At 40.3% G+C, this 22,486-nt stretch overlaps 2 protein-coding genes across 13 annotated transcripts in view; one reads left to right on the top strand and one right to left on the bottom strand.

The window, feature by feature from the left end:
* The window catches only part of LOC116241303 (coiled-coil domain-containing protein 170-like), a 68,811-nt gene extending 67,866 nt beyond the window's left edge, over positions 1 to 945 (bottom strand). For 6 of the 9 annotated variants that reach the window (XM_090135589.1, XM_090135599.1, XM_031611903.2 and 3 more), the window contains exon 1: positions 815 to 945. In XM_090135589.1, coding sequence (XP_089991715.1) covers positions 815 to 864 — 50 coding nt within the window. In that variant the 5' untranslated portion in view covers positions 865 to 945. The other 3 variants (XM_090135594.1, XM_090135592.1, XM_031611921.2) reach the window with 3 other exon arrangements.
* Positions 944 to 20,626, top strand: RMND1 (required for meiotic nuclear division 1 homolog). Of its 4 annotated transcripts, none has more exons than XM_031611930.2 (12): positions 944 to 1,050; positions 3,129 to 3,649; positions 8,385 to 8,493; positions 10,986 to 11,061; positions 11,403 to 11,442; positions 14,443 to 14,543; positions 15,501 to 15,607; positions 17,655 to 17,719; positions 18,579 to 18,655; positions 19,187 to 19,307; positions 20,079 to 20,195; positions 20,443 to 20,626. In XM_031611930.2, exons 2-12 carry the CDS (start codon positions 3,143 to 3,145, stop codon positions 20,473 to 20,475), a joined length of 1,353 nt encoding a protein of 450 aa, XP_031467790.1. In that variant the 5' UTR covers positions 944 to 1,050; positions 3,129 to 3,142; the 3' UTR covers positions 20,476 to 20,626. The 4 variants fall into 4 exon arrangements, with proteins under 4 accessions (XP_031467790.1, XP_089991728.1, XP_031467797.1 ...); XM_031611937.2 differs by lacking the exon at positions 944 to 1,050 and adding an exon at positions 1,665 to 1,833; XM_090135601.1 differs by lacking the exon at positions 944 to 1,050 and adding an exon at positions 1,846 to 2,201.
* The last annotated feature ends 1,860 nt before the right edge of the window (positions 20,627 to 22,486 follow it).

Here is a 22,486-nt window from a genome sequence, read left to right as displayed (position 1 = left end):
AACAAGGGCTAACTCCAGGCTAAAACGCATTCCCCAGTTGCTGTTACCAGATATAAAGACATAAAACTAAAAGCACAGACTAAGCTTAGGTATGTTTGGTATTAGTAACCTTAACTAGAGCAAAATCCACACTTCTCGCTTTCCAATATACAAATATATATGAATTATTCACAATTACACATGGAATTAAATTATTTTATATAAATATATATATATATATATAATTTATATAGAAATTGAGCGATTTACCATTATGGTTTTTTTTTTTTTTTTTTTTTTTTGGGGGGGGGGGGGGGGAAGACGGTAGACAAGACATGCACAACCCCACAACGAGCTGTAACCCATACTGGAGAATGATTTTTAAAGCTTTTCCACTACGTGCACCGGAGCCCTGAGCGCAGCGACCGGTAACGCAGCAATACCCGCAAACGGCCGCAGGAAGCTCACACCCCGCCTCACACCACCCTCCCTCCCCCAGACGCTGACCGACGGTCCGAGGCACCCGCAGCCACAGCGGGGGCGGAGAGGCGCCTCCCGCCTTCGGACGGCCCCAGCCCCGCACCCACAGCGCCACCTCGCGGTGCCGTCCGGAACGGGCCCGGCCGCGGCACCGCCTCCGCTCGCCCGCAGGGGGGCCGAGCGCCGGCCCCCGGCTCCACCCCCGCCCGGCACCAGCCGCTAGGCCGCGGGCCTCGGCGGAGGGTCCGGCGCCCGCAGTCGGCCTCAGGGCGGGCAGGGAGCTGCGGCCGGGCCCTCGGTTCCCTCCTGCCCCTCACCCCGCAGCCGGTAACGAGCGCGCCGGGCCCCGACGGACCCCTTAAACCTGGCCGAGAGGGAGACCGGTAAGGCCGTTACCGCCGCCATCTTGCCCCGCCCCCCGGAAGTCTGGCACGGCGGCCGGACGTTATTGGAGCGGCGACCGCACCCGGCGCGCGGCGCGGCGCGGCGACGGGCGGGGCCTGGCGGGCCGCGCGCGCCCTGGCGGAGCTCGGCGGGCGGTGGGCGGGGCCGCGGCTCGCGCGGCGGAGAGAGGCGCGCCCCCTCCCCCAGGTCAGTGCTGGCGCGCGGCGCGAGCCGCCTCCCCCTCCCGCGCGGCGGCGGGCGGGGAGCGCGGGGGGAGGGGAAGGGCGGGCGGCGCCGGGTGCTCGCCGCTGCCTCGTACGAGCTGCGACGGGCAGCCGTGAGGGGGCGGGGAGCGGAACGGTCCCGATCGGAGCCGCGGGAGACACGGAGGGCGCCGAGAGCGGGAGGGCGGGCGACTGTGGGGAGAGGGAAGGGCCCCGTCTGTAGTGTACGGCGGGGCGGCGTTTGTCCTTGTCCTTCCCGGCTGCCAGTGCAACGGCACCGGTGCCTCTCTCCTGTTTACCCTTCACGTCCGGGTACCGCAGCGGCTGTAGCCGAGCGGAGGAACGCGGGGTGACGGGGCGGGCGCTGCCGAGGCGCCCCTCAGCCGCGGGGCGGCGCCTGGGCCGCGGCTGCCGCCTCGGGGGAACGATGGGGGTGGGGGGAGCGCCGCCGCCTCGTTCTTCCTCTGCGGGCGGAACGCCGCCCCTCCCCATTGGCTGTTTGGCGGCTAACTTCCCGCCCGCCCCGGCGCGCAGCCAATGGGAGGCGCGCAGCCCCTCCCCCGCGCGCATGACGGGCGGGCGCTGCGGAGTTCCCCCGGGGAGCGGGGGAGGGGCAGCGGCCTCCCGCTCCGAGCAGCGGCCGCGGCGCCGTGAGGCGGTGCAGGGTTGTGGCGGCGCCTGTCAGCTCCGCGCTTCCTGTCCTGCGTCTGTGTACCGCTCCTGAGCGCTGGATGGAGCTTAAAATGAAAATAATACACTTATTCCGGTACGTCTGCCAGCGACACGTTTACAGGAATAACGTTACAAGTGAAAAGCATGTATAGTTACACCCGACAGCAGTTACTTCTTCTGTCGTAGCCTAAATGTATTCCGGGCCTCTTTTTGTATAACTACGTGCAGCTTCCGTCAGTTTTAGCACACCTCCATTAAGTTACGTCAGAATGAGCCCTGTTGGCATCCAGGCCTCACTCTCCTCTGCACGCAGTGATGTGCTCCCACCGAAAAACGGTGATCTCAGTGCTGCTGAGATGCATGGCTGATGGTGAAGATCCCTTGTATAACTTGTGAAGAACAGCCTTGCACTGACTTTTCCCCAAACAGTGCAACTCACCGCCTTTTCTTTTTGTTAATAAGGTGCTGAACATTGATTCTGTGCCACTGGAGAAGTGTTCCTGGTTAATGATGGCAGGTGGGGGCAGGGACTTGGCACTGCAGGAAGTGCAGCACACCCACTGAGGTGCTAAGCCTGCTTTCTGATTTGATGACTGCATACAGTTTAGCACAAATACGTCCAGGAACCCATTTTTGTTCTGAGCTAACAGTGCACGTTCCTGTCAACACAGGTAGACCTGCCAGCAGGCCTTGCAGTCTGGACTGCACTGTTACCTAACGGTGAGGTCAGCACCATAACCTGATTATTTGGTTCTCCCTTCATTCATGACAGCTGAGCGATCTGCTCTTCATAGAATCATAGAATGGCCTGAGTTAAAAAGGATCACAAAGATCATCTAGTTTCAACCCCCCTGCTATGTGGAGGGTCACCAACCACTAGACCAGGCTGCACAGAGCCACATCCAGCCAGCTCTTGGCTGCTAGTGATGCAGACCTTCAGCTGATGTCGGTCACTATACGTGTTTTGTAGGTGGTATTTCAGTATAGCACACACTAATCTGGTGGTTGCTTCTGTAGTGTATGAGGGACTCACACAGCAGCCTAAACCCTCTTTAAGCTGAGTGCTTGCTTATCAGTAGTTACACCATTGGGTTACTGAGGGCACAGGCTGCTGTGCAGACCGAGCAGCAAATGAAAAAGGCACCTGCTTACCTGTTGATCCAGAAGCCTGTTCTGCTTCTCCCACCATGTATTGCAAGCACACAGTTCATTAATGTGCTTTGATCTTAGAGTAGTCCCATAGCATTGGGAAAAAGCTGTTCAGACCCATCACTGTGTGTTTGGGAATACTAACATACACAAAAAAAATATGGCTCACCTTTTAGCTAAGGGAAAAATAATATTTCTTTCCCAAGGTCTGATAGAGGATTTTGTTTGTTTTAAATACAGTTCAGAGGGAAGCAATGAGACTGAAACTCCTGCGCCTTCAGACTACATCTTTTCACTCTTTAACTACAGTGTGCCAATGCCAAAGATTTAATAAAACTGGACATCGTCTTCTAAAGCTGGATAATGATGTTGACAGAACGGATCACAGAACAGCTAAGAAGATTGGGAACTTATATGCTCCAAAGACTGCTTCCCCTTGTTTGACAAGTCCCTGTATGCAAGTCAAGAATTGGCAAATGACCCAGGGAAATGTATCTGCTTTGGGAAAAAGTGTTTATTATCAGGGTGGGGAGATGTTTTTCCCACCCTGGAAACGTTTTGGCTTGGCAGCAATGGAAAACTACACGCTCAATGTGGAGTATATTAAAAAGCTCGGGAACATATCATCAAGATTTTACTCAATTGTATCAACTAGTAAAATTATTCCAAAACCAAGTACCCAGCCAGTTAAGAGGCCACCAAAGGCACCAAGGACCAAGCAGCCCTCCAGAGCTAACCAGCCACTATTGTCAGACATGGAGGTAAAGAACAGAATTTACGTTCTATATAATGTTGAGGGAACTTTATCAATTTAATTTAGATTTAGATTTGGGTTTATATAAACATTTTAATGAAATTAATGTATTTATTTGATAAAGAGGACTTTATTATCTACCTGACTGTGACTTCAGAGGATTTGAAACACTGCAGGCAGAAGCAAATCTGGTAGAAACAGGTGTGACTGATAGTTTGGAGATGAAGTGAAGTTTTACCAGCAATGTGTAACAAAGGGGAGGGAAGAGAGTTGATTTCTAGAACAGAAAGACAGGAAATCCTTTAAAAATTATTTAAGGCAATGTTCTCAAATTTAATATTGAGGAGCAAGATCTGCCTTTCAGAGTAACGTAACTTTCCATAGATATTCTTGCTTGTCCAATTCCATCCAGTTTCAAGGCTTCATTCTATTGCTAACAGAAATCAAGATGAGAATAAATAATACCATGTTTACAAATATTCCAACTAAGTTTCAGAAACTTTCAGTTTAGACTGTGTTCTCAAGTATGACTTTTTCCTATTTTTTTATAAACTGACATGACATTTCAAGCCATAGTGAAATAGCTTTAACACTACAGCAAATTTATTCTTAGTGATAAAATATATTTTTGTAGCAACATGTGAATGAGGATCACTGTACTTAACATTTGAAGCCTCGCAGCATTTCAGAAAAATAGAAGGTTATTTCTGTGCAATCAATGGAAGAACTGAGATGTAGCCTGTGTAACTTGAGCAAGATTATTCTATGTGTAGAAATAGCCTGGATAACCAGACTTCTGGGTCTACAGATTAACTGCCACAACAAACTCTTGTGGATAAAATCAGGTAAACAGGATGAGTAACTGGAACAGTGCATACTTGTAGCTGTTACTCTTTGTGAGCCCCACTAATTTTAGCCAAAGCAGACTGTAAGCACACTTGAATATAAGATCTCCAAGGAAAATCATGGAGTTGGAAATGTTATTGTTCTCCTCAAACTATAATAACAACTGAGTTCCAGCATGTTGCTAACAAAATAGTACTATAGATGAGATTGAGGCAAGTATTGTGCTTCCAGAAATAGCTTGCACATTGCAAAATATGCCTATTACATGGTCTGCTGAATGTGAGCACAGAAAGTGAGGTCTTAATGATTGCCTTCCAGACATATAAGCTCCTGTTTAATATCTTGTATGACTAACAGGAGTATGATATAATGTACCATCAAGTCTCCATTGTAGAAAATTCATTTCCCACTTGAACTTTCCTGTTGCTTTGAAAGAATAAAATACAGAATTTACTCTTAACATACCACTACTGTTCCAAGCTTTCTGCTTATGCTATGAGGTTGCTGTTGGGTGGATTTAAGTGACTTTTTTCTAGATACCTAAAGTTTTTGAATGGCAGCGTGAAATGCTAACAGTTTCTTTGTTTTATAGTTTCATGTATGTGCTTGCAAGTAATACACACTGCTATTTTTACTTTCTTCCATTTTGAAAGAATTGAAAACATTCTGCCTGGTAGACTGAACTAATATCATTTCTGGGGAAGATCCCACATTGCAAAATGATGTGCCAGAAATCATGTAAACTAGGACCTAACAAACCATTTTCAATTTTTAAATAAACAGTGTGTGGTTTTGTCAAACATACAGCTCCATCTACAGGGGTATTGCCAGGCTGTCACCCTGACCCTGTGCAGGCTGACAGCATTTTGGAATAAGCTGCTTTTTTTTTTTTTTTCCTTTGGAACCTATTTGTATACTCCCTTGTAGACATGTAATGTAAAGAGCTAACTGAAAGATGAGACTTTTCTGTAAGATGGAGAATCCATCCTGATATGGAGAATCCTTGATGGTTTTTTTCTTTTTCCACCATGCTGTCATTTCTCTCTAAATCCTGGTGTCACAAAAAAGCCGATCTTGTCTTCCTCTGCATGTTTTGAAGAAACCAAGATCCCTCCAGTAACATAAGCCATATTTCCAATGCAGCTTAGAGCTGGCTGCTGTCTTCATTCACTGTCTGCCCCTGGAGACATGCTGTAGACTCCTTAGATTTTCAGTTAGGTGATCCCTGAGGTCCCTGATGTTTTCTGTTTGATGGGCTCATTAACAACTTCCTTTTGCAGAATGGTTCATGGATAAGCTCCTTCTAAGCACTCATCTTCTGGTGCTGTCTGCAGATAGAATGCACCAGCAGTGATAAATGATCATTAGACCAGTTTTTCAGGATAGATGGAAGGCTTACTCCAACGTGATAACTGGTTTGGTTAGCTATTCAGTGCATAGTGTCACTGCTACTTGGATTAGTTACTCATCTCACAAGGTCTCACAAGACATGAGAAGCCTTTAAGCTGATTTTTAGTGCTGTTGCCTAGACAAAGCTTGAAAATCAACTGAAGATGGAGTAGCAGGTATCCTTGAGATAAAGATGAGTGCCTGCAGTGATGAGAAGTTTAAGTTCATTTTATAGGTTTTCTTACTTAAAAATGTTTGCATTCTCAAAATGCAAGGGATGAGTTATGAGAATGATAGTTCCTGTGCAGTTGCTGGGGGGAGGATGATACAGAAAATGAGTACTTAGAATGGCTGATCCGATGGTTGCTTTGGAGCTCTGAACTGTATCTTAATGAACCCAAGTGCAGCCAGGAAGAGGAGGTGGCAAGTGGCTGGAGTTGCTGTCAGCAGGACAGGGCTGCCTTTATTCTAGGCAAGTTTGCAGGTGAAGGTGACGTAACAGACAGTATAGGATGAAGGTTTACCAGCCAATTAACGCAAGTATTTTAGGATGAGCTGACTATGGACCTCTGTGTTACATCTCCATCAACTACCATGGAAGCCTGAGCACCTAGAATGCCTGTGGACACATAAATTATAGGTGTCTTAAGCTCTACACCCATGCTAAATGTCCCTCACCGAACAATATTTTAGTAAAGGTGAAACAGTGCATTGTTTAAAAATAATTTAAAAAAAGAACCATATCCACGCTACATATGCAAACTGCTATTTCAGGCACATCTTGGCAGCCAACTTCTGGTGCTAATTAAAGTCTTTGCGTGAAAACTAAAATCACAGCCGTAAATTAAACAGTCTGTCCTGTAGCACATCTACCTTTAAGTGAACAGTAACAAATTTAACTACAGAAAGTATAGATCAGGGTAAGGATTTTCAGGTGATATACTAGCTAGAAGATAACGGTGTGCTCCCTGAAGGATTTCATGTCGGCGTGTGTGTGCTTATATTAACCAGAGTTTTCTAGAAGAATCTAAAATGTATAATTCACACTGGCAGTTAAGATGCTGGGAATGGTTTTGTACAGATGATACTGTAAGAATGCAACTTTTCAAAGGTACTGAAGCAAGGGAACTGAAAATACAGTTCTGTTCTACTGTTAGCAGCAGTTAACTGTGTTAACAGCACAGTCATGGGATCACAACTACAGAACTGCTCTCTGATAGTGGTCACTGAAAGAAAGTGATGTAAACAAAACTTTGGAAATGACAACAACGTTAATATTAAGGAAAAAAAAAAAAGAAGTTTAAACATGGGCCTTGATCCAGCTTACTGGTTCTGGGCCTCCTTAAGGAGCAGAGCACCTTTTCACATGTTGCAGTTCGACAGTGTATGAGTGCCATGAGAATATTATTTGAATTCTAAGTTGAAGCATACTGTGGATATAAGCACTTGCAGATGAGTACAGCTCTTCTGTACATTTGTTGTTAGTCACATCCCCACTTGTGTTAGTTACAAAAAGCTGGAAAGAGACTGATCTGCAATGAGAAGCATTGCTTTCTGGATATCTTCCATTACATTGTACTGAAAAAACAGCATAATGGGATATATGAGGTATCAGAACAAAGAAATGTACTTAAAATGGGGAGTAGGTTTTGTAGACCGGTTTATTGTGCCTTGTTGAATTCATCAGGAAAGCTTTTACACAGATGTTTGATCTCTCTGCCATGCGTGAGTTGATCTTACTTTCCTCATCTTCTTGCATGGTGCCAGTTATTTGTTTCACTGTGGCATTTTATTCGTGTAGGACTGTGGAACATGGAGACAAACTCTGGCTGTTGTATACCACTCAAACTGTGGTTTCAATTGAGGCTGCATTGTCAGCACAAGATTTCACTTGGAGGGAAACATTGAAGATGTGCATCATTTGGGCTGGCACTGAAGGTCTGTGACTTGCTGTGCTGCAGTGCTATGATGGTTTAGGTCCCAGGAGTTACCTGGGCAGTAAGCTCAATGCTCAGAACACAGCATTTGCAGCTGGAGCTTATGTTTGCTAAGCAGACTGGGATAGTTTAACTCCATGCAACTTCAGAGATCTATAGGCTGGTATTCAGGGTGTCTTGCTTTTGATTTTACTGGTCAGCCAAGTACGTCATAGGTTGTGGGAGGGGTGAGCAACTGTGGCTGTACTGCTAAAGCATTCCACTGCCATTCAGGGAAGAAGGGTTCCATTTGTGGCCCTCTCATGAAGTTTGTTGATGTGACTTACTCGTGACATGTAGTTGGATCTCAGTCTATGAATGTGGGATATGTTTGCTTCCCCACTTAACAGGGAATAACTGATCTCGTTAGTATTTATACAACAAGCAGACAGCAGAACAATGATATAGTAGAAAAGAGTGAATAAATGAAAAACATCACCCTTGTGATTGCTTTGAGGCAAACATGAGCATGTCTTGTGTACATCTTGCTTCAGCCTTTCCCTAACTCAAATCTTTATTCCTTTGGCACAGAATCTGATGCAGTGCACAGCCTTTGCAACAGCAGATGAATATCATCTTGGTAATCTGTGTCATGACCTGACTTCCCATGGATATGTTGAAATAACAAGTTTGCCCAGAGGTAGATTTTTAAAGCATCTTAAAGGCGGTATTATATCTTGGGAAATGAAATATGGGTAGATATTTAATTTTTATAACTTCATATGTTTTCATTTTGGTAATCCCTGGAATGTATAAATATAGCTCTATTTAAAATTGCATTTGCTTTGAATAAAATAAAAATTAAAGTGAACCATTTTGCTGTTACTGTATAATAACTTTTCCCTAAATTACTCTTATACTAAAAGAATCAAAAAAAAAAAAATCAGATAGTATTGAGAATACATTCAAGAAAACATAAATGAAATTTTCTAATAGAAACTCTTCTTTCATAGAAATTCACTAACTGAAAATTTTCTGAAAGTTTACTTTAATCAGTGTTTCAGTAATGTGATACCACAGAGGTTCAGCTGTCAACGGTTTTGTAATTTGAAGTGTTGCACCTTCTTTCCATACTCACATTTCTATTAATGTAAGTTGCTGAGGGCTGGAGGCACATGAGAGAGAATCTTGCTGACTACATGAAATGTAGAAGATACACATACAGATATTTAGTTCTGGTAAAGAGAACATAGCTGATATTTTATACTGGGCCAAATATATCCTGGTAATTGTTGAATGGTTCCCTTCAGCAATAATTGGTTCCGGATCTATACAAAGTATCTCTGAAGACTTGGGAAGGTTTGGCATGGAAATAGCTAAAGCACACTGCAAGAAAGAAAACAAATAGAGCTTTTTATAGCTTAAAGACCTTCTAGGCCTAGAGCAGCTGTGATTTTCATATGTTGGCAGTAGATTTATTATTTTTTGTGAATGAACAGATTATGTGAAGCAAAATATATCCTTCATGGACATTTCATGAGAGGTTATCAAATGTCTGGCTGTCTCTTTGAAGAAACCAAGCGTGACAGTACTCCGGTGGATCTTTATAAAGATTACTTGAGAACTGGCTGTCTTTCTCAGAAAGAAGGCATTACATAGTATAGGCTCCATGTTCTTTCATAGTTCCTCTGTATTAAAAATAACATTCTTCTTAGTGCTTCAGGATAGAGTTATCCCGAAGTGCTGTGATGCTCATGTTACTGTTGCTGGTATTTTACCCTGGGAATGTGGGTTTTGCCAATTCTTTCATTTCTTTACTGTGTGTTTTGGACCCCTTACAATAGGTACTCTCTCAAAAGTGTTCAGAAAGTGATGAAAGTTAGTTTGATTGTGACAGCAAACTTTGTGGTGGTTGGTATGTAGATGTAACAATGCTAAGTTACCCAGTCAAAAGTTGTATCTCATACATCTGAAAAATACTAGCACATAGAAATCTAAATTAGCAATTAGTGTGGATTTGTTGCTTTGTAGTGTTTTTCCTAATATCATTCTTTTCCAATCACTTTAAAAATATTTTAGAGATTGATACTGTAGCACTCCTTATAAGGGACCAAATGGACATTCACTATATATATTTTATCTGGAGAGGATAAAGAAAGATTAAGTAAGAGCAATACTGGAAAAGGCAAATGAGAAAGTGCAGACAGATGTTTCTTCTGTGGTAAACTCCAGCCTCACACCCAGAACCTGCCCTAGTGATTCATCAAATCAGTTGTTCCTGAACTGGAATAGCAAGTGAAAGAGAAATCTTTAAAGAGTTCATAAAGATCAGCAGCATGCTCTCAATTCAGCTACTAGCAAAGTTGCATCCTATACTTATTTAGACATCTCTTCCTGTCACCTTGGTCTGCCTGGCCCCAGTGCAGCAATGTCCACATTAGCAAAGTAGTACAGCAAAGCAGATATGTAGAGGGCATAAGAAAAAACTGGTTTGAGAACTCAGGATCCACACTGGAAGCATTCTGCATACACTGGCTTGAGTCTGGTCTCCTGTAATGAACCCCTATTAGTGACTGGAATTCATTTTTCAGTTTAATTTCATGCAAAATAGATACAGTTCATGCATTCTGACACTTCTGCAATGCAAATCAAAAGTGTGGTAAATGAGAGTGACTAGAAGATTTGTTTCAAAAGCATGCTTTGATCCAAAGGAAAACACAGATGTAACTTCTGTCTTTGGGGTATGCTTTTTCAGGTTTCTATCAAAGCACAGTCAGCAAAATTTGAGTGCAGATTAGTCCCTTGCTAAATAAAAGAGAAAGAGATGTTGGTAATTACTCTGCAACTGTGGGCTTATTTCCATCATTCCATGCTACGTGTTCACTTCTGCCTTCTGTATTCTGCTCTTGGTTATTTACTGTGCCCTGCATCAATTTTTTTTCCTCAAGTCTTTTGTTCTTTAAAACAACTGTATTTCATTAACTACAGTTCCCAGTGAAGTTCAACATCATAGCTGAGTCTATCTAGCGTGACACTTCAGAGAAGCTGTGTAGCTTTATATTATAGCTTTTTAATCAGAAAAATAGGATACAGAACTGACTTTAAACTAGAATTGTGCTTGTAGCTACTGCATTTAGAAATTTAAATAATTCTCCATTTTGAACTTTTGTTTGTTTATTTATTTCAAACTAGATGCTGCGAATGTTTTGGTGATGGGTACTGAGAAATCTGCAAAAGAAGATGATCCTGGCATGATTTTTTTCTTCAGGTAAGTTATAAACTATGTCTGAAACATTATCTTACAAATAGCATTCCTGCGAAAGCAGTGCGGTTTGCTAAAAACCACCTCATGAAGCTCAAGGAATAACTGTCCAATCTAAATGATTCAGAATTTTAAAAGAAAAATCATACTTACACAGGGAAAAAACACAGACATTTTAATGTTTTATACTGAAGTATGGTTAAAAAGCGACTATTGCGCAGTCTCTGTACATTAGTATTAAATTCCATAATTCGTAGCATCAAGAATTGCCACCATACAATTTGACTATTGCATTAAGTACATTTAATATAGTGTAATTACACCTCAGTTTTTCCTTGAATTCACAGGGAAGGGGCTGTTGTGTTTTGGAATGTGGATGAGAAAAGTGTAAGTAAAGAAAAACCGTTTGTTAAAGCTTCGTCAGCAGATGTCTTGTCAGTCCCACAAAGCCCATTGTGCTTTGGTTTTTTTCTGAGAACTTGGATCACCCCAGGAAGGAAAAGGACTGATTCTTCTCTAAGGAGTGCGGCTGCTGCCCTCAAGTGTGTGGGTTGCTGATACATCGCCTATACGTGACCTTTTAAGCCTGTCTTTCTGTGCAAAATAAGCAAATAGATGTGTAACGTACAAAGGGGGTGAAATCTCTGAAGTCCAAAGACCTGAAACCTTAATCTCGTGAGGTTGACAGAGAGAATTTTTTTTCCCCCTACAGCAATATATACTGAAAAAGTAAATCAGAAAAAAAAAAAAAAATCAACACATGAATGGTTATTTAAAAGAAATGAATGCGAAAGAAAAAAAAAAAAAAAAGAGCAGTAAAAGATCACTCCAGAGCCATTTAAGTCAAAACTTACATTTGGATGACTTGCAAAGGGCAAAATTTGGAAACAATTGGGTTTTTTTTAACATTGTTTTATGTTTTTACCAGTGAGCAATTTTTCCTAAAAGAAGGTTTTCATTGGTTGGTATAATTGTTAAAAAATAGCAATATTGAAATAACGTATCCCTTATGATAATTCAATATTATTTGCCCACCAAGAGGGGTATGCTGCAGGCATATTTATTTTTATGAATATATTTCTAGTTATTTAAAAATACTTTTTTTTACTGTGGTTTGAGGTTTAGATAGATATAGGCATTCATCTTCTCTGTAGGCAGTGTATGTGAAACTAATGGGTATGTTAAAGAGATGATACTGAGACGGACAGTTTATAGACAGATTCCCACTAATGTAAATAAAAACACAGTAGTTGCTTCCAGATGTGAACTACTTCTGCATTCAGGTTTGTTTTTTCTGTATCAGACCTGAAATGCTCCTGATTTTCTGTCTGTTTTGGAGGGTTACCTCAGCTAGCCTACAAATACACTAGCTCTTCCTTCAAACCTTGCAGGGTGCTATGGCAGTAACTCTGCTACTGACTCACAGGTGTTACTGAAGACTAGCTGACCAACCCCTGTTGATTTTTATGAATTGGGCACTTCTGCCCTCTGAAAAAAATCTAATTTTCATGTATGATTTTACATTCTTAAGTACCACTGAAAACCTGATAAATTCTTTCTGTCAGGAGCAACTTTAGTTGGTGCTTTTATTAGTTCTACTTATAAAAAGGAAAAACTGCCTTTTTTATTCTGTGAAAAGTTTTAGTTTTTTGTTTTAGTTTTCAAAAGCCTTGCTCAAATACAGGGCAGTATTTTTAATGCATGAATTTTAATGAACTGAAGCAAGGAAAAAAAGGCCCGTTGAAAAGAAACTGAAAGTAATTCAGTAAAGTAGTGTGTAGGGACTCACTATGAATGGACAAAATTGCTCTTTAAAAGTACTCCAGAATGAATACTATATAGTATACTAGGAAAAACTATTTTAAGCTAATGGACACTGAACAGAAGTAGTAATAACTACAGGCTGTTGTAATTGAGATTTGAAATTGTAAAATACTTTTTTCAGATACCTCAGCAGTAAGGTCGTGCAGTATCCTCCCCACTGTAGGGAAAGATAATAACAGATAACCAGTTCTAGATTACCCAAAAAAGGGTGATGATCATAACCCAGTTAAAGAAAGAAAGAAAGAAAGATTCACTTACCCAACCTAAGGATTAGGGCTTACCAAACACTCAAAGGGATCTCCAAGTAGAAATCCTTCCCTGGTAGCAGCCAGCCCTTAAATGAGGTTTAGGGAGGTGTGGAGCCTGGTTCCACCTGTGCTCTCAGGGCTGGCTTCACCACGTGCTCAGTCATTAGTTCAGGCCATGACTTAGCAATTCCCATACACCCACCAAATTTGAGCTTTGGGTCAAAAAAAATAAACTAGCTTCAAGGTGGAGTGCATCAGTTTTGTTAGAAGGTGATTCTGTGATGCAGTCACCTCTAATTGCGTGAGTTTGCACTTAATGAATCCAAAAGATCTCTTCTCATTAAATGTACTGTGACAGGTAGCTCCTTCCATAAAATTAGTCTGGGCTGGGAATAATCTCCTGTCAATTAATGGAAGCTTTTGTATCACTTTAAAAGAAAGCTGCCACTGAAACATCATTTCCTGTTATCCAGATGAATGGCAGAACTTTGGAAGTATGCGTATTACAAGGCACGTGAATTTCACACACGGTTATGGTCTGTAAACCTTTGTTAAATCTTACTCTGAGCTGGAAGTAGTTTTGGAATAGACTCTTCATTTGCTAACAGTGTAACTATTACTATACTGATCATGACTCCACAATGACAACTAGGCTACCAGGATCCAGGTAAATAAACCCCTGAAATCTGGCATGCTGCATTATGGATCAACAGTTAATTCTGGCATTGTTTTAGCAGGACTTCCCTGGAAGCATTGTAACTAACTGGTTGGCCTAACAATACACTTCCTTACTGAAAAAAAATGAAAAAGAAAAAAAATATATAAAAATATATATATATTTAACTACAATATTCAGAATATACAATAGGTCACTGAAACAAAACTATTGACTTTAGCAAACTAGTAATTTTGGAAGAAATGGCCACCTGATGTATTTCTCCTGAAGATTCTTCCCATACTCAGACATCTGCCAAAGTCTTGTGCAGCTCACTGCTGTACTTCTTCATAAAGTCTTTACCACTGCTGTGGTTAATCCTTACCTTGTTTTATAAATGCAGGCATTGAATGACATTTTCACAGATCCTTTGCAGTTGTTCACAGACACAAAATTCTTCCACATAGCTTTCAAAATAAACTGTGGTAATAACTGCTTCCTTACAATAAAAAAAAGTTACTAGCACACCTACTTGTTTTTATTTGAATAACATTAATAAGCAGGAAAGTTGCCTTCATCAATGTATTACATGCTAGCTCTTCATAGAGTGATAATATGTTACAGTAGTAACTACTGTTATGTGTATTGTCTTTTTTTTAGATGAAGAATATAATGCGAGTGCTGGAACAGCATGAAATTCAGCCATATGAAGTTGCATTAGTCCACTGGGAAAATGAAGAGATAAACTATAGAATAGGAGAGTAAGTATTTTCAAGTGCTTGTGTTTATTCAATAGCTTACAGACTTCTAAAACAAATTCAGTTGAAAGCAACTGGTAAAAATACACTTTCCTTTTTTTTTTTTTTTCAAATGAGTAAAATAGGGAGAGAACAGTAAACATAAATTCACAGATTTTGCTGAACTGCTAAACTTTCAATTAACCACCTTTATGACTTGGTAATATGTTAGAGTTTATAAATTATGAAGCTCCATGTTCACACAACTGAACATGTTCTTCAGGTGTCCCAAAGAGATCATAAGTGCCTCACAGGGAAAATAAATATCCTTTATTGAAACAATTTGGATTTTAAAGGAGATACCGAATTTCTCTGGATAAGGTTTTCTAGTTCAAATGCAAAGTTGTGTTCTGCACATACTTCACTTCTTAGGAAAGACATAGCTTGAGTGACATGGACAGATAAATCTGGCACCCATCCTGTCTTTTTAACTACTTTTTTCAACATGGAGAGCAAATGATCTCTGTGGAGATACTTATCAATGTCACTGGTGATGTCATTTATTTGTAATTTTCCAACAGCACCAAAAAACTGTACTTAGGAGACAGAAATACCATAAGCTGAGCTAATGAGTTTGAGTTTATTTAAAGTAATTTGTTAAGAGGACAGCTGTGGGTTTTTTTGGTTGGTTGTTTTTTGATTTTGTTTGTTTGTTTCTTTTCTGGCCATTTGAAAACTGTATTGACTATCCAGTTGTGGAATTTGTGATTCCTGACATAGTCTTAAGACTGAGGAACTTATTTTCAGTTATCTGTTTGGTTATTTTTGTACTGAACATAAATAAAATGCAACAAGGGTAATAGCCATGTAGATAGATCATTATCTTTAAAGAAAACCAATTTTTCTTCCATTGATTGTTCTTCAAATGTTCCTTTGATGTTTGGTTTAGTTGATGAAGATGCTTCAATCTTGTTCTTACAGAGGGCAATCAAAGCTTCATAAGGGAGAAATCTTGTTAAATTCTGAGCTGGATACTGATGAAGTCATTCTGCAGAAATTTGCCTTTTCAAATGCCCTGTGTCTTTCTGGTAAGTTCACACTGTTGTGTACTATCAGTTCATTCTACAAATTTAGTGAAATACCATTGTGAGTGGGAACTTGTACATTAAAAGGTTGGAGAAGACTTAGTGTCTGGTTTTGGTAAACTGTATAAAGATTGATTGCGCATCAGTGGGAGGATTCATTTTTACTTTGTCTTCCTTAAATTTGAATTACTTTTTGCAATTTAAATCTTAAAGATGAACAAAACTCCTTAAGGAAATACTTTGCTAAAGACATTCTACTAAGCATCCCATTGCCCATGTTTGAGATTACTCTAGGATAGTCAAGAGCGTAGCCCAGTATTAAAAAGCTGTCAGTAATCTTAATTGATCATGACATCATTAACAGGAAAAAAAAACTTGATACCAACTAAACCAGACAGAGCTGTAAAACAGATTTTCAGCTTGGGAAGTCAAGCAGCATCAAGTGTGTGGACTGGAGTCTCAGACCATATTTTCCAGGACTGTTAGCAATGGCTCTGTGCCATCGTGGTACTTATATCAGGAGGCACTGAGAAGAAGTCAGGCTCAGCAGTAATGCTTCTGACCAAGGAAATCATCTCTGCTTCTTCAGACTTAGAATGAGGTAGAAAGTGGGAATAGAAACCAGCAGCAACAAGGCTGTTCTCAAGAAGACTTTAAAGGAAAACCTCTACTGCTTTTGGAGTAAATTAAGATTCATTATACTATGTGGGGGAACATAACTCTAAACAGAAGACATCAAGAAACAGAATGCACGTTCTGGAAGTGATATACTGCTTGATCAAGACATACAGCATAATAACTAAATGGTTCTTGACTGCTGAAGAAAGAGCTACTAAGGAAAAAGCCTTTAATTTTGCTGTTGTTAAAGCCAGAGCATGAAAAAATGTTACCACATATAATGGAGCAAGGGATTTATTCCCAGGAGATAATTGGTGCCAAGTTATGTTACTATGAAACATGTACACCATAAAGGAAGACAGCGCAATGTTCAGTATTATTAAGGGATGCAAGTATAGTCAAAGTCAAATTTGACACAACAGAAGCTAACCTATGTCAAATAATCATTGATAGTTGAAATGTCTATTTTCAAAGGCTAAATTAAATGCTGTTTAAGTCACTGACTTGGATTAGGGCTCCATACTCACAAGATGAACATGAAGAATGCTCAGCACTGGGTTTATTGTGCTTCTTGACTAATACAATTATGACCACAAAAGAGTTCAAGAATTAAATCTTTTCTGTTTAATTTCTCTGAGTGGATGGAAGTAATTTTTGGAACTGGTCTGATTTATTACTTCATTCTTCCTTGGGAATTCAGGGATTAAAGAACAGCCTGATTTCTGCATGTCGACGTAGAAATCAACTTTAAGGCTCAAGTTGAGACACAGGAGAACTTGTGTTGGTATTAAGTGGGATTAACAACTTCCAGAGAATACTTTTTTTTTTTTTTTAATATTTGAAGTTAACATTATATTCACCAAAAAAACAAAATTGGAGATTTATCTAAGTTTGGATTTAGCTTCAACAAATACAGGTGGTGGTGTATATACAAGCTAATTCTCACTGGCTTGAGCATACTTCATCACACACTGGACAGATGGAGTCAAAGTTCTGCACAACACTGTAGAAATGCAGTGGAAACTTGACTGTCACCATGTGAAGTCAGCTTGACTCCAGCAAGGCTAAGCATTTCTAGCATCTGTGATGCCTCCTTGGAATGGAGTTTGCAAAGGCTTCATACACACAGTATAGCACTCAAACTCACCATCCTAAGCTGAAGCAGAACCTCTCCAGGGTCTGAACCGATCCACTGGGGAGGAGAGCTGAGCTCAAGGTGATTCTGCAGGCAGATTTGTGTCGTTACACAATCCAAATTTGTCTGTAGATGTATGAATACATCAGTTGTACAGTGTAATGGGTAACTCACTATGGATATGCTTGTGTCAGCGTGTCTTCAAACAGCGCTGTATTTTGGCAGATATATATGATTACTTGAAAGCATACATCCCTGCCTCTCACAGCATTATGCTTTGTCACCTCTGTGTTGCAGTAAAACTGGCTATTTGGGAATCATTATTGGATAACTTTGTGGAATCTATCCAGTCAATTCCTGAGGTGAGGTCTTGTTTTTACTTTTCTCCTCATTTTGTCCTGTGCTGTGTAAAACGTGGATCACTCTAGATACAGCCAAGGATATAGAAAAAAGCAACTAGATACTTAACACATTTGATTGTAAATCCATCAAGATAGAAAGCTCAGAACATTTTTAAAGGGACAAAATGGGACTAAAAACTGGCAGTCTGTAAAGGGCTGGGTCATAGCATGGGGAAAACTGCAGTGGAATAACTTTTCCCATTCTGTGCCACTGCTACTTGCTATCGATAGATGTTCACAAGCAGCATTTAAAAGCCTGACCAAACATAACATAGTGTGACGGCTTGGCCTCAAAGCAGTGTGCTGTAATTTCAATGTAATTAAGAGTTCATGAGTGTTACATATAAAGTACACTTTCTCATGAGGTGTAATTAAAATAAGAAGCCCATGTGATGTCGCATACAAAAATAAGACTCATGGGGTTAAAAAAAATAAACCCTCGTTTATTATTAATGAAGAGAAAAAATAGTAATACATTTTTTCAAGTGAGAAGAAATCTGTAGAAAAGCTGAACAACAGCAAGGTAAAAAGAAAACTGTCATGCCTTAAAAATAGCAGTAGTATTGAGAGAGAACAAATGATTCACAGAAAGTGTTCCAGGATTCTTACCTGGGAGAACAGCTGAACGACAATACTCTTATCAAGCTAGATAAGGAAGGCACTATGGAAACCAAACTTAAGTGTTACTAAATCTGATACTTGTTTAAATTTTAAGTCATATATATATACATATATACACACTTCAGGCTGTACAACTTCGGACTTCTTAACCACTAGTAAATGCTATTTGATCAGGCAGGTAAAACTTGTTACTTTGCAGATACTAAAATCAAGAAGGAAGGTAAAACTATCTCACGCAGATGTCATGCAGAAAATCGGAGAACTTTTTGCGTTAAGGTAACATTTTTTGTTACACTGAAGATCATATCATACAAAAATTAAAAATCGAGTTGTGCATGATACAAAGACCTGAGTACACTGAAGACTTTATCTCCTAGCCTTTATAACGTTGAGATAATAGCCTGGTTCTGAACTGTGCTCCCATCCCCAGTGAGCATTGTCGGTCACATTTAAAGAGTTCTCAAATAGAAACAAGCTGTTAAGGACCTCCCCTGTAACTTTAATTCACATATGGATCATCTTCATTGAGCTACTAGCATAGTGAAGGACTTCTGTACAGACAGGGGAGGTCATGAAAAATTACAAGCAATTAAAGCAGGTGCGCATATTACAGTATTCTTGGAAAAGTTTCAGGAGATGTTAACAGTTTTAAACAGCGACTACATGTGCGTTTTTATTATGAATGAGATCCTTCTCGTATTTTATTTAAGAAAAACTTTGTAATTTTTATTTTAATTACTGTGTAAATATTTGCTCCTATATGCACCAAAAGGAACTTTGAACTTCTGCAGTAACCATTCTTTTTAGACACCGCATAAATCTGAGTTCAGACCTGCTAATAACACCTGACTTCTACTGGGATAGAGAAAAACTGGAAGAGCTTTATGACAAAACATGCCAATTTCTCAATATTAATCGCAGAGTTAAGGTAGGTGTCTTACTTTTGTAATGGTTTTCAATATTCCATTCAGCTGTCAGTGGCTCAGCCAGGCTACAGATTGCTCCACGAATGTCTATTTTAATTTTATAAAAGTCAAAGACCAACAGGCTCCTGTACACCATCCCCCTTTCTGTGTTCGTAACCCACTCACATCTTTTACCCAGTTTAGGTTAACAACCCTGCCTCAACCACCTAGACTTAAATGGATTCTGTACTTCCTGAGCCACTAACTTAGGCTTTAAATAGTTGTAAGAAGAGGAGCTTTAATTCTTTTTCTGAAACGTGTGCAAGAAAACAAGTTTAAAAAAAAAATGTGATGTGAAGCAGTCTTCTTACTGATGACATGATCATCCAGGTCAGTTCATTGCAGGGCAATGTAATGCTTACTGCTCTACCAGAATAAGCATGAGATACCTCTTCCAGTGGTACAGCAACCTTACATACTTATTTAGCTACTTTTGAGGCATTCCCATGAGCTGCGTATTATTTGCTTGCATTGTTTTGTGACTAAATGTCACCCAGTAGCTGTTTAATACCTGCATATGCATATCTAAATTTGTATTTGTTTTTTTCTGACTGGTGAAATTAGAGTTGTATTAGAACTCCCATTGCTTGTGCATGCTACAGGACTTTGCATTCTGCACTTTCACAGAAATGTTAACAGCTTTCTGCAGTGAGTCCCTTTATGGATTGTTTCTCATTGTGATCTCATACAATGTGTAGAATCCAGCTTTGCCCTGTGTTGGAAATCTGTTGTAGGTAATGAATGAAAAACTTCAGCACTGCATGGAGTTGACAGACCTAATGCGAAACCACCTGAATGAAAAGCATGCTCTGCGCCTCGAGTGGATGATAGTAATACTCATCACCATAGAGGTTGGTTGGGGAGGGTTTTTTTCCCCACTATCACATTGAAGAATGTAATAATAAGTGCAATTTATATACCTCAGTTTGAAAAATCAAGATTAGCTTATTCATGTAATGTACAAGGGGATTGGTCTTCAGTTCTTTGCAAGTAGCTTTTGAGTTGCAGATGTAATTATTTTCTGGCTTACAGTCTAAGCTGTTTTAAAGATTGCTAAGAATTGGTCATTGATTTAATGATGTGTTTGCTATTTCACAGGTTATGTTTGAACTCGCAAGGGTAGTGTTCTGACATCAGAATAAACTCTGGAAGGCAACTGACAAAACTGCGATGACTATATGGCCAAGAAAATTCCTGTCTTACATGCTTCTGGAAAATAGTGGAATTGTCTCTCCTGATAAATATGTACATACTTTACTCAAATAAAGAAATTATGAACATTATACCAACTGCTGTAACAGTGATATTAAAATCTTAACCTACAGATGTGCTTAGCGTAAAGCTGAGGTACAAGTGATACAGTTGTAGGGGAATTCTGCCAGTCACTAGGCTGGATACAAAGCACTAGCATTTTCCTCCTACTGAACAGAGACAGAAGGATGGACCCCTTCTGGGCTGACCGTGTTAATTTGCTGCCAGACTCCTGTACCTTGTCTCTTTGACAGTTAAAGAGATGCTGATTATTTAACCACTTCCTGCATTTCTAATAATTCCCTAGTCTTCTCCAGCTCCTTCTAGGATAGAAGTGATACTGTCCTGAGGAAGACTAGTTTCCAGGAAATAAGCTTCTTCTAATACTGCTATTCATTCTAACGAGAATAGAATTGGACAGAGCTAGGAAGAACATCTGACTACAAATCTGTCCATTGTAAGAAACACTAACTCCTCTTTAACAGTAGGCTTTTCACCTCAGAGAATCAAAACAGGTTATACCTGGAGATCCTGGTTCTGGAAATAGCTCAACTACCAGTTCTGTGACCTGCTGAGAAGGTCTGAGCTGTCAGCCCCATTCACAGGAGTGAATCAGTCAGCAGAACAGCTTGATGACAAAGCTTACTATTAACTGCAGAACAGCTCCTCAGCACTGCTTGGTTTTTCCTACATAACTACTGTAACAGAGAATTAAATATTAACTGTCATTATTCTAGCAAACTTAGCTTTTTAAACACACAAAATAGGCTCCCCAATTTAAGTGTAACACCTGAGCCTGAGACACTAAGTTCCCATTCATCTCACACATATAATAGTTCTAGTATTTCAGCTTAAGCTGCTAAAAAATATAACTTTGCAGGTCAAATGCATCCATCAACAAAAGTAATTTTAACAAAGGCATTTGAGGACTCCAAGATGCTCTTTAAATGCATGAAGCATCTAGGTTTGAATATCTCAGGTGTTCTGTCTTAAGATGGTGCTTAAAAGTTAGCAAGTCAAACACACTAAAACAACAGAAGCATGGTTAGTTTTGCAACTGTGCAGACAGAAACTGATGTAAAGATGACAAAGGTTGTGAAATCCTGGACTTCTCCAAGATTCCAACCCCCTTTGCTGTATTGAATGACTGTTCAGTGTTACTTCTGCAGTTAAGCTGTAATTGCATATTGAAATTTTGTATCAGCCTGCTTCAACCATACCCATCGGCAGCTGCATCCTAAGCATGAGGGTTTGGGTTTGTTTTTAAGTGATGAACTGTACAGTCTGACAGAGTGAGAATATCTTCACTGTATTACACACAGAGACCCCAGACCAAGCCAGGGATACAAACGCACCAAGAACTGAACTTGAGCCTTTGCAGCAAGATGTGATAGCATGGCAACCCCCAGAATGGGGCAGAATTAGCATATTTCTCCCATCAGCAATCTTCAGCCCTGCTTCATGCTGGGCAGCTGATAGAGGTCCTGTGCAAGTTTACTGCATGACCTGATTAGCAGGGAGTTCTGTGGCAGAGACAAGATTAAATCCACTTCTAGAAGCAAAAAAGCTCTGTGACTCTGAAAACATAACCATCTCATTTGTCTCATTCCCTACATACCTTCCTAGTTCACCTACGAAGAACTTTCTTCGCTACAATTTGCACAGTTCAGTTAAACTCTAAAGTGGGTCTCTTCTAGCCCATGAGGATCATCTAAGGAAGAGTCCAATAGTAACAAATACAGAATATGAGAAAAAAACAGACAGCAAGCCTTGTGTATCTATAACTCTTAGAACTGCAACTTTTTAATGACGAACATAATTCAAATTAGACCATTCTTCATAGATACCCCAATGGTGCTGACAGCTTCTGTCAGATGACACAAAGGACAAC

Source organism: Phasianus colchicus, chromosome 2 (assembly GCF_987193195.1).
Source record: "Phasianus colchicus chromosome 2, bPhaCol1.hap1.1, whole genome shotgun sequence".
NCBI classification, from domain to species: domain Eukaryota; kingdom Metazoa; phylum Chordata; class Aves; order Galliformes; family Phasianidae; genus Phasianus; species Phasianus colchicus.
This window is presented reverse-complemented; position numbering and strand designations above follow the sequence as displayed.